This window comes from Jaculus jaculus, chromosome 16 (assembly GCF_020740685.1).
Source record: "Jaculus jaculus isolate mJacJac1 chromosome 16, mJacJac1.mat.Y.cur, whole genome shotgun sequence".
NCBI lineage: Eukaryota > Metazoa > Chordata > Mammalia > Rodentia > Dipodidae > Jaculus > Jaculus jaculus.
Window position 1 is genome coordinate 66,920,186 of NC_059117.1, and position 11,783 is coordinate 66,931,968.

Genomic DNA, 11,783 nt, shown 5'->3' on the forward strand with positions numbered 1-11,783 from the left:
GAAGGGCAAGAGGAGCCCTCCCTCGCTGAGCCTGCAAAAAAAAAAAAAAAAAAAAAAAAAGACACGACTGCTTTGCGCTCTGGTGCGCAAGTATTGGATTAGATTCTTAATTGAATGGCATTTCTGGGATGCCAGTAGTATAAATACACAAATGCATATAACACGATATGCATAATACGAAATGCATATATAGTTTGTGATTATAGATGCACCCAGGGCAGAGAGTCTCGAGAGTGCAAAAGGAACTCCCAAGGGTTCAGACTGCAGACCTGCTTTGTGGGGGAAGACTCCCTCTGGCCTAGGAGTGCCTCCACGGCCCACATTTCCGAAGACACAGCCAATGTCCTCCGATAAGATCGAGAAGGGTGCTGGGAGCAGCCTGGAAGGTTTGTGTCGCCGCCCCTCCCCCACCGCCCACGCCTCGGGCTGCAAGCCGGAGGCCCCTTGCTAATTGGTACCTCTCTCGGTCAAGGGTAAAAAGAAGTCACTGGGTGTGCATTGAGCTTTGCAGACCCGATCCCTGAAGGCAAGGAACTATGCTACCCAGCCGCAGGGTGCCTAGGGCCCGGGCGCGCTGTGCCACCCTAGCTCGGCACCGCAGCCTCCCAGAGGATGAGAGCAGATACCCGCCCGCGGCTCTGGCTCGCGTCTGTGGTAGCCCCAGGCCTGAGACTGGACTGTACCGCGGGCCCAGGAGCTCTCTGGGCACGCTGGGCCTCGTGGGGGCCAGGGCATCTGGGGCTCTTTGTCTCGGGACAGCACTAATCCTGAGAACCGTGCAAATGGCTCACCGACGGCGGAGGCCCCTGCGCCCCGAACCAGCCCGCCACCGCCCGCCACCAGCGAGCCTGTTCGAATGTTTTCCATAAAACGCTTCTTGGGATGGAAAAGAGGATCGCAGAGAAATGTTCTCTGCAGAAGTTAATGTATTTTCAGCAGCAGTTGAAGCCTGGCACCAAGTAAATCATATTTTGAAAGAAAGGAAAAAGGAAGAGGGGAAAGGAAAGAAGGAAAAGAAAGAGGGAAGGAGGAAGGAATGGAGGGAGAGAGGGAGGGAAGGAAGGAAGGAAGGAAGGAAGGAAGGAAGGAAGGAAGGAAGGAAGGAAGGAAGGAAGGAAGGAAGGAAAGGGTCAGCAAAGGAAGGAAGGTAGGGGACTGGAGGAAGAAAAGAAAGGGAAGGAAAAAGACTATAGAAGAAACTACTCCTTAAACTATAAAGGTGGAGGATTTTTTTTTTTTTTTGAGATTTAGGTTGTCTCACTAAACCACCCCAAATAAATCTGGGAGGGGCGCTGTGAAAAAATATCAAATCCACACCGTATGTTTTCACCAAACTCAGAGGCCCTGGTCACCTCCCCCTCCAACCCCGGTGGCTTCCTGGGAAGGTGGCAAAAGTCTGTTATGTATTGCAATCAGCTGAGAATAATAATAATAACAATAATAATGGTTTAAATATAACGATGTCCCTTGTGGTCCAGCGCTGAGAGAGACAAGGCCTGCAGCCTGCTGGGCTGGAGTAGCAGCATCTCTTTGGAGTGGGAAGCCTTGCTTTTCCGTTCCTCATGCCAGAAGCGGTACAAATGTGTGAACTTTTACAAAAGAAAGAGATTTTTTTTTTCTCTCCGAGGTTGTCTACATTTCAGGAAGGCATCTGCTAAGTAATTTGTCCTAAAGTGTGGGAGATTTCTGGGATTTAATTTTCCCCCTTGAACAAGTCATTGTTACAGTGGTTCAAGTCAGTGACCATAAAATGGCCAGAGGGGAGGGGCGGGAGACAGCTGTAGTGGGGCCAGTCATATTTAATATGTTTCCTATAAGAGAAACTCCTGTGAAATCAATAGACAGCCGCCAGCTGTGCTTAAACCTGCGAGATTTCAATTAAAACGCTGCGTTCCAGTCTTTGGAGTTGGGCATAGATCCGCAGTTGAGTGGGGTGTGGCATCAAGTGGCCTGGGATGTCAGAGGTCGCGGCCTGGTCAGGTCCCACGGAGGCACAGAGGTGCTCGGTACCAGAGTGTGCCAAGGGTATGACTCAGCAGGGTCTTTCTGGTGTCATGCTGGCATCTCCTTACAGCTGCGGTGGGTGCTGGGGCCAGCTAACAACACCAGATGGCCAAGAAGCCTAAGGGTCCTGTTTGGGGCCGCAGCTGAGGCCTAAGGCTGGGGGGAGACGCAGTAGATCCAGGCCCCAGCGCTGTGCTCAAAGGGCTTCTCCACCCGCAGGGAGCCAGAGCGGCTGGCGCAGGCTTGGGTCCTTGGGATCTGCCCCCGTTGGGTCTGAAATTCAAGCCCAGGTGCTCAGAGGCCCCAGAGGCTTATTCTGGGCAGTGTCATTTCTACAGGTCAGGTGTCTGATGTCCGGGTCCTGAGCCCATAGGCCAGCAGGGCATCAGCATCTCCCAAGTGTGTACGTGCCTTAGTTGGGAGAGTCCCGAAGGTCACCAAGGCCTCGGGCCCACTGCTGGAGAAAATACCGCTCCGAAGGTCTTGGAAAAGAGAGCAGCGTGCCCTGAGGGACCTGCTTGGACCTGAAGCCTCCAGTTGCTCTTCATGTCCATTTCGGTGGGATTTCACTACCACCACCGCTGAAGATAAGGAGCAAGGTCCCAGAGAGCCCCTGCACCGACTCCCTAACCTTCTAAAATTTTAATTTCTTTAGTTCATCCCACTTTGGGGAAATTGAAACAATTCGGCCTTTAAAAGAAATGGTGCTTCCTGGAAGAACGGATTTGGAAGGTAGGGGCTGTGTGGAAAGAAAAGCTTAGTCCTGCCTCCACTATGCACATTTCCCCAGACTTCTATTCTTCTGCCTGAAATTATCTCGTTTACAGAAAATATTTGTTTGCACTATTAGTTGGTACTGGAGTTAATTACTCAATGTGTTAACGTGAAGTAATATGTATAAAAGTAGGATCAGTGTTTATTGTGTGGGTGAGCTGTTGAGCGGTGCTTGAATAAACTGCAATTAGGGTTAGATAGAGATTAATTAACATGTGAGTGGCAAGGTGCAAAATAGTTTCCAACCCTCCACTTCAATATAATCTGCAGGCAAGGGAAGGAGAAGTTTGCGGAAGCTAATTAAATACTTTCATAAAAGCCCGTGTGTATTCACCCAACATTTGGAGAGAGAGAGGCACATTAGGGGCAACTTGTTTTTACCCAAATGTTTGCTTTCCGTGGAGGTAGCAGAACCGCTTTGACACGCCGAGGAGAAAGAATGGTGCCTTATTCAGCCACAGGTTCACGGAAAGCCCTAGGAAGCCTGTCCGCCCGCGGAGCTTTCAAACCCGAAGACCTCTTAGCTTGCTGCTCCAATCGCCAATTACCCAACTTGGGGGAAAGTGTTGGGGTGCAGTGCTGGTGGCGGACAGGACCCACAGGAAAGTCGGGGTAGCAATTTCAGGTTTTAAGAGACTGTGAGTGAGTCCCTGTTTCAGCGCTGGGAAGAGTGGTTCGAAATTTCCGAGTTGGTGGGAGTGTGTGTTGGGGGGGGGGTCACTAAGTTTCTTGGGTTCACACTGACCTTGGGGTGTGGGTACACTCAGCCTGGAATTCAGTCTCTCCAAACATGTCCTAACTGAAATGGGCTGTGTGGAGATGCTCTTCTCCAGTTGGGTTAAGACTATCTAGCTTTGAAGACCGGAAGTTGCTGGTGTGTGTGTGTGTGTGTGTGTGTGTGTGTGTGTGTATGCGCACGCACGTGCCTGTGTGTGTGTGTGTGTGTGTGTGTGTGTGTCTGAGATCAGTTATGATTGCTGAATTTAGAGGCAGTTTCAGAGTTTGGTAGGTTCAAAGTATTCACCTAACACAGCCCTCACCAAGCCCCTTCCCAGGGACCTCTCTTTGTTTCCCTCCCCTGGCTTTTCCAGGACACGTTTCCTTTCTCTACTTGACAGGGTCTGCAAAGGCTCCCCAAAGGAGCCACACCTGGATGGGCAGGTAGAAGGGTAGAGAAGTTCTCCAGAGGAAAGGGGAGTTATCTGCCTGCAGTTTAAAATCAAGAGTTTTGCTTCCCTATTCCCAGAAGGGCTTTTTTTTTGGGGGGGGGGGGAGTGTTTGGAAGTGCCTAGGGGCCTGGGTGGTAAGGATGCTGAACCTTCAAGATGTGTGTTCCTGAGCAAAGGAGTCGCGTTGCCTCCACCAGCTCACACCACATGACGGTGTGTCTTTGGAGATGGAATTCACTATCAACCCCTCAACCCTGTTTGCTCATATTATACCCACCGTAATCCTCTTAATCTGCGGTTGCGGCTACAAAGCTCCAGGTCTTGCAAAAGCCGGCTGGCAAGATATAATTGTTCCACGAACAAAAACAGCCAAAAGTTTTCAAAAACCCCTGCGTTCCCCCCCCCACACACACCCCAACGTCCTCCTCCCTTCCTGAACCTAATTCTCTCGCTCTCTTGCTAGCCATCCGCCACCACCCCCTACCCTAAGAACCCTCAGCCCGAACCACTTTCATTGTTGCCAAGAGCAGCCGGCCGGTTGAAAGTGGCGGAGCGTCTTTGAGCAGTTTGTTGTGATACGCAGGTGGAATGGTCTGCAAACAGATGAATTCAGCCCCTCCAAACCGAGCGCCGAGAGCGCTGCTTTTGTGCGCCAGGCACGGGGGAAAAAATGCTGAATTCCTCCGAACTTATTTGGGGCCTGTCTAGAAAAGGGCCTTTTCTTCGCTCCGCTTGTACCTCTGGCCACACTAAGTCTCTGCCCGCCCCTCTTCGGGGCCCCCCTCCCTCTCCCCTCTGATAATCCTTCTCTTTATTTTAGAAAAACACAAAACCCGGTTCCACGCGGTGCTTTAGTGGCTAACAGTGAAAGAGCTGTCTTGGCAGAATTCAGCTCTATGAATCACTTCGGAAAATTGGTTCGACTGAATGGCCTTAGGAGGAAAAACGTTTTAATAGGATCCAGGGGAGGTTCTGCTGTTTCAATCTGCTCCTTAAACAGGTGGAGATTGGAACTTCTCAATTATACAAACAGTAAGTACCCGGCGGAGGGAGGGAGGGCGGCCCCTCCGCACCCTTCCCCGCACGCGGCCCCAACCCGACGCAGAGCTCGGCTGTGCCTCGCGAACCCCATCGCAGACCAGCCAGCCGGAAGGCACTGGCTTTCCAACTGAGTCCTCGGGCTGCCTAAAAAGCTCTGGGTGCACACTGCCCCAGCCTTGGTCCGGGAGCCCCGCCAGGAAGCTGGAGTTACCCCCCCAACTCACACCCCCCAGGGTGCCAGCCCTGCCCTTCCCTGACTCTTCCAGGTCGTCCTTAGGCGACGGGAGCTCTTCTCCCGACCTCCCGATGCCAGCCCAGGCGGGCTCGTAGCTTTTGCATAAATTAATATTTCCCCATTAACAAGCTTCCTCCCCCCCCCCACCAACCACCACCACCACCTCCTCCAAACGCGGCGCCCGCGTCCATGCGCCACATCCTAATGAGGTAATTATCATTTGCGCGTGTTCGGGGCTGGCGCCTGCTCCTTGGGTAAAAGGCCATTTATTAACACGATGCCCGGCTCGGTTGCGGACGGTGAAAGGATGCTACCGTGACTAGACGGGACAAACACCCCGCGCCCCCGGGAGCCCTTTGAGGACCGTGCGTACCGGGACATCCCGCCATCCCTCGCGCACCCCAAATCCCGTAGGCCCCCCAAAGTTGTGAATCACGCACGGAACTCTGCCTAGGTTTGGCTCCGGGCTCCCCCCCCTCCCTCCTGCCACCGGCAAAGCCATCACGATTCTTCCCCCCTCCCCCTCCCCATCCCTCGTTCCCGATTCGCAAACCGCTCGCACTTTCCCCGAGGGGAGCGCGGGCGCCAGTTGCCTCCTTTTTAAAGTTTGAGGGGCGGCGGCGGCGGCGGCGGCGGGCCGGGCAGGCGCGGGGGGACACGGGGGTCCTCCACGGGAGCCGCGCCGCCGCCCATGTCATTCCACTTCAAGTGACTTCATGTGATGTCAGCCCAATGTAAAAGACAGTGATCTCACGCGGAGGGGAAGATGTTTGCCATCAAAATGTGACAAGAAGAGACGCGCTGCATGGCTGGCGACGCACCATCTCCTCGGCGGTGGCGGAAAGAGGTAAAAGCGAGGCGGCTCTCCGGGTCCTCTCTGTTAACTTTGCCCCTTCGGTGACTAGCTCTCTCCGCACGCGTGGCGGAGGCCTTGGTCCACGGAAGGACTCGGGGGGGGGGGTGTCATTGGAGTCTTTTTTTTTTTCTTCTCCTCCCCATCTCCCTTCCTTTGTACAGCCGTCCCCTTTCATAGTCCCAGGGCAAGGGCTGGTGGGGTCCTTTGCGCGCCCCCCCCCCGGGGTTAATGGGCGGTAATTTGGTACCCTTGGGTGCGCTTTGTTCTGTCCGTGTTCATTTGAATGTAAATGGGTGACCCGGGTCCGACTAGGTGCTTATTAAATTGCGGGTCTTTTTTTCCCCCCTCTGCCTTTTCCGGAATGCAGACTTAAAGGGGAGAGAGGCTGTGCCCTGGCCCAGCCCCGGCTCTGCTCGTCTTGGCGCGCCATGGCCAGCTCGGCTTCCCTGGAGACCATGGTGCCCCCTGCGTGCCCGCGCGCCGGAGCGTCGCCGGCCACCTCCAAGACGCTGGCCTTCTCCATCGAGCGCATCATGGCCAAGACTTCGGAGCCCCGCGCGTCCTTTGAGCCTCGGCCTGGGACGCTCGAGGCCGACAGCAGCCCGAGCAAGAAACTGCTCAACCTCTGCTCGCCACTACCCTGCATGATCCCCCTGCAGCCCCTGGGCTACGAGGTGCCATCCAAGACACTGCTCAGTTACTCGGAGCTCTGGAAGAGCAGCCTCCGGGCTGGCTGCGGTGGCGGTGGAGGAGGAGCAGGAGGCGCAGGAGGCGGCGGCGGCGGCGGCGGCGGCGGCGGGGGGGCCCCGGTGTGCGGCGCCAGCGGCTTGTGCAAAACCAACTGTGGCGTGTGCTGCAAGGCCGAGCTGGGCCTCGCGCCGTCCGCGCTGCCCGCCGGCAGGGTCATCAAGCCGCAGGTCATTAACCAAGCAGTGGGGCTGCCCGCCAGCGGCTCTCTCTATTACTTTAACTACCTGGACTCCACCGCCTACCCAACCTCGGAGCTCCTGGGAGGCCACCTCTTCCCACCGGGCCTCCTCAACGCGCAGGCGCCCACATCACTGGCTGCGCACCCCAAGCTTTTTCTCCTGGAAAATGCCAAGCTGGCCGGACTGGCTGCGGACAAGTTCCCCCACCCGACACCCTATGCCCACAAGGAACGCTTGCCTGCGCCTCTGGAGCAGGTGTTGAAGGAGAACTCGGCCCTGACCGCCGAACGGGGGGTCGTTAAGGGGCACAGCAAGCTACCTGGGGCCTCCACGGACGGCAAACCTAAAAACTTCACCTGTGAAGTGTGCGGCAAGGTGAGGCCTAGGGTCCCCGGGGTGGGGAGGGGCAAGTTTAGGACACCCGTTCTCAAACCGAGTCTCAGTCAAACAGAGTCTCAGTCTCCTCTTCTGTGAAATGGGGATGTTGTCAGTGAGTGTAAAAACCGGCAGAATGGGGAAGCGCCGGGCAAAAAGGGATCTGGTTTCAAAGTTGTTTGGCTTGGCGGGAGGGGAGCCTGTGACCTCCCCGGGCCGCACGTAGGCCCAGGTAGACTGACTCTAGGCCCCTTCCTGCTCTTCCGTAGGTGTTTAACGCTCACTATAACCTCACTCGCCACATGCCGGTCCACACCGGTGCCAGGCCCTTCGTGTGCAAAGTCTGTGGCAAAGGTTTTCGGCAGGCGAGCACGCTCTGCAGACACAAAATTATCCACACGCAGGTACGTGCCCACCCACCGGGTCAGGCCCAGCCCAAGCACATCACTTCTCCCACTGTCTGAGCCCTGGCCTTGGGGATAAGATGACCAAGGATTCCCCTTACCCTTCCTGGGGTGCTGTGTGTCCTTCCACGTTGTCCCCGAGGTCTCGAACCTTATTATGCGCGCGCCCCTCTCCGCAGGAAAAACCGCATAAGTGTAACCAGTGCGGCAAAGCCTTCAACCGCAGCTCCACGCTCAACACGCACATCCGCATCCACGCGGGCTACAAGCCCTTCGTCTGCGAATTTTGCGGCAAAGGCTTCCACCAAAAAGGTAACCTGCCTGGCCAGGCACCCTCCCGCCTCACACTCCGGGTCTGTGGGCGAGGCGGGGGGGCGCAGGGGGAGATGGGAAAGGCTGGAAGGGACTTAGCACAAAGCTGCAAAGACCGGGCGCGCAGCGAGGCTTTGGAATTGGGTTGTGCGAGGTAGGGGTGGCCGCTCTGTGGGCTTGCTGGATGTCAGGCTTGACGCTTTGGGACACTGAATTTGGGAGCTGATAGGGAAAGGGAGTGGACAGAGGGAAATTTCGGACCTAGGAAAAGGTGTATTTATTGCCCTCCAGAAAATAAAATAAGATAAAAATGTTCCCTTGACAATCGGTGCTTCCCTTTCAAGTGGGAAAAATAAAATAATTTCAGGCTCCTGGGGGAAACCAATGGGGTTAGCAGAGCTCTCTGGCCCCGTTGCTCACAACTGCCAAGGAACCTTTAGCTCTCCCGGTGGTAATTGAATTTGAGAGGGAGTAATTTTTAAAAAAGATGATGAAGAAGAAATAGGGGGGGGGGAGGAAAAGTAAGGGGGAAAATGAGGGATGTAGCCTAGGTTCGGTAGAATTTCTTACAGCAAGCAGTTTATCAGATGAACCGGCTGCGCAGAACTTTCCAGCGGGTGGAGCTTGGCAGGCATTATGCTGCACCCGCCCCTCCGCCCCGCCGGGCTGGGGCGCAGGCCGACTCCCCAGGCCCGGGCCCCGGCCCCGGCCCCGGCCCCCGGCCCTTCCCCGGGAGCCCCTGGGCTTGACGCAGACCAAGTTTGACAACTTATTCGCTGGGAGAGGTCGCGCCCGCCTAGCCAAGCGTTGGCTCCTTTGCCCAGGCACCTGAGAAGCCCCTGGGATGCTGGGCCCCCTTCATTCCTCTCCATCCTCCTCCCCCCTACTTTTTGGTTTTGTTTTGTTTTGTTTTTGGTCTCCTGTAGGGAATTACAAGAACCACAAGCTGACCCACAGCGGCGAAAAGCAGTACAAGTGCACCATCTGCAACAAGGCCTTCCACCAAGTCTACAATCTGACCTTCCACATGCACACCCACAATGACAAGAAGCCCTTCACGTGCGCCACTTGCGGCAAAGGTTTTTGCAGAAACTTTGACTTAAAGAAGCACGTGCGCAAACTCCATGACAGCGTGGGCCCCGCCGCCCCCTCCGCCAAGGACCTCACCAGGACAGTGCAGAGCTGAGAGCAACTGGACTCGCCTCCCCTCCTGCCCTGCGCCAACCCAAACAAATCACACGTATAAACTTATTTCTAAAATGAAAAGGAAAAAAAAAAAAAAAACTATAGCAGAGAGGCTAAAATCTATTTATCGAAACCAGCATATTTTTTTTTTTTTTGGAAAGTTAAAGAACATTTCCTCGATGACTTGCAGCGAATGCGTGGCTCCCACCTTTGTACATTCAGGAAACTTTATTTAAATCCAGTGCGCTGAAAAGGTATTTAACTCCAGGCCTTGGCTTCACCTCACCTCGGGCAAGCCGGTTTTGAACCCACCCCCCCCCCAGCCTGTCACCGTGAGCGCCCCGAAGAGCGTGGCGCCCCAGCCATCTTTACACAACGATGTAATATTTTTTTTTTCCTGTACGAGCGAACACGGAATATATACACATATGTGACTCAATAAACAGAACCACTCGTGCGCGTGTTCTTTGCCCTCTCCCCTCGCCTCAAGGTCAGCTTAACAACTCCGTTGGAGGAGGTGGAATTGGGCACGAATCCGTAGTATTTCCCTTCCCAAGTGGGTCTCCCACTGGGGACGTAGGGGACCGGCTGGGACAAAGCGGTGCTCCTGCGGGGCTGGTGAGTTGAGGCACCGGCGAGCAAGGGGCCAAGAGACCGCCTCCACCCCGAGCTCTTTGAGGTTTTTATTTGGGGAACTGGACGTTGCCTAATTACGGTGACATTTAAAAAAAAATGTGAAGGGTTAAACGTGGCCGAGTTCGGTTTGGGCAGCTTTGGGGTGTCCCGGAGCACAGTCCAAGGGGGCAAGGCCTCTGCAGCTAGTGCCCTCGTCCCCAGAGCAGTCACTGCCCCCAACCTCCCCTGCCGGCCAGAGCTGGAGGCTGAGGGTACCCGGAGCCTTCAGTCCTCCCCGAGGCGTGCGCTCCCGGGTCTGGGGCTGTCTTCCCCCGGGTCCGGTTACCCTACCGCGGGAGGGCGCGCCCGGCTCCCTTCCGGGCTGGCCGTCGTCGCCTCCCGGGGTCCCGATTATCCCCCCGCAGTTTAGCCCATTTCCTCAATAGCTGTCTCCGGGCCGCCGAGCACGCTGATGAAATGATCTCACGCTTGCTTTCTAAGTAATGACCCAAATTAAGAGAGAAAACAGAGACCCTTCAAACAGCATTACATTAATCATCTAATCATTCGCAGGAGGGGGCCGGGCCGCCGTCGTCCCCGTCTGATCGGAATCAGGAGATTCAAGAGCTCGGATTACTGGCCTCCTCCTCCTCCTTCCCCCCCCCACCCCACTTTCAGCGTCCGCGTCGCGATGCTGCCCACGGCGGCTCCTGCAATGTGGTCCTCAGCGCGGGGCCCGGGGGTGCGCGTCCACGCAGCCCGGGATGGCTGGGCCCTGATCCCACGCGGATTGCCATCGCGAGTGGCGGCTGTTTGGAGGGAAGTGATGGTTAAATGCACAGGGCCACTCTCCCCTACCCCCCGCCCTGGGCAACTCTGAAAGAAGCAAATATGGCTTAACCCAATGCGTGGTATACAGTAGGCGCTCATCGTTGGGGGCAGCAAGAGGTGAAGCCCTCCTGTCCAGGGCACTTGTTCCAAGCCAAGCGCACATCATCCTCTGGAGGCCGCCAGCTGCGGGCGATCATTCCCATTTTACAGGGGAAGAAATCGAGGCAAGCAAAGTCTCAAGAGCACGCCCAGGGCTCCAGGGCCAGGTGGGGGCTGGGCGCCAAAGTCCTGTACTCCTCATTGGTGGAGGAGGAATCTCCGGACAGTGGTGGGAAGGGGGCAGGGAGAGGAGCTAGACCGAGAGATGCCCCAGGCAGGTGGGAAGATCTGGCCTGGTCACAACCAACCGTTCTGTCCCCTCCCAATGCAAAGGCCCATTGGAAGGAGAATTGTCGATTTTGTTTGCACAGAGGACAGCGACAGCTTCCTCAGGCTGTCGCAGGGGTATTTTTAGTACCTCCGATTCAGAAATAGGAACGCGTACATTAGAATTCCATTTCCTGAAAGGAGAGCGCGTCCTCGTTTTTTTTTTTTTTTTTTTGTATTCCTCCCCTTCCTCCCCCCCCCCACCCCAAGTCTGGGAAGACGCAGCCAGGGGAGGGAGGGGGACGAGAAAGCCGGAGGGAGTTTCAGTGCAATTTCGTTCTGGCTGCAGTTCGTTAAGGAGAGATGGGGACCCGTTGGAGTATGCAGACTGAGCTCCAAAACTCAGAGTACAGTGCTAGCAAGCTCAGGAGGCAGGAAGAGGACGTGGTCTCTAGGAATGGGGACACCACTCCTGGAGGTCGCTCAGTGCCCAGAGGAGTCAGCCCCTGAACTAGTGTTTAGAGCGTCAACTCCCAGTCTTCTGCCCTCAGTCTTGGGACATCCTGAGTGCTCTGTGACAGTCCTTTCCTTTCTTGAGAGAGGCCCCTTTTCAGAGGTGCCACTTGGAGATCACACTGTGGCAATCCCCATTTTCTTAACCCCAGGATTTAAAACAAGGAGGGAAGG

The 11,783-nt window shown here is 55.5% G+C and overlaps 1 protein-coding gene across 2 annotated transcripts; it reads left to right on the forward strand.

Annotated features, from left to right (window-relative positions):
• Positions 1-202: 202 nt before the first annotated feature.
• On the forward strand, positions 203-9,741 carry Fezf2 (FEZ family zinc finger 2). 2 transcript variants are annotated; one of them, XM_045135771.1, is made up of 7 exons: positions 203-386; positions 4,768-4,979; positions 5,965-6,070; positions 6,447-7,383; positions 7,653-7,787; positions 7,967-8,099; positions 9,026-9,741. In XM_045135771.1, the coding sequence occupies exons 2-7, from the start codon at positions 4,844-4,846 to the stop codon at positions 9,283-9,285; spliced, it is 1,707 nt and encodes a 568-aa protein (XP_044991706.1). In that variant the 5' UTR covers positions 203-386; positions 4,768-4,843; the 3' UTR covers positions 9,286-9,741. The 2 variants fall into 2 exon arrangements, with proteins under 2 accessions (XP_044991706.1, XP_004661323.2); XM_004661266.3 differs by lacking the exon at positions 203-386 and having other exon boundaries at positions 4,842-4,979; positions 5,952-6,070.
• The last annotated feature ends 2,042 nt before the right edge of the window (positions 9,742-11,783 follow it).

Bases quoted from the DNA above. Each gene is read 5' to 3' on its own strand.
- Fezf2 (XM_045135771.1), top strand. From the start codon at position 4,844: ATGAATCACTTCGGAAAATTGGTTCGACTGAATGGCCTTAGGAGGAAA. The intron at 4,980-5,964 runs GTAAGTACCCGG...CCAATGTAAAAG, and splicing joins ACTTCTCAATTATACAAACA to ACAGTGATCTCACGCGGAGG. The intron at 6,071-6,446 runs GTAAAAGCGAGG...TCCGGAATGCAG, and splicing joins CTCGGCGGTGGCGGAAAGAG to ACTTAAAGGGGAGAGAGGCT.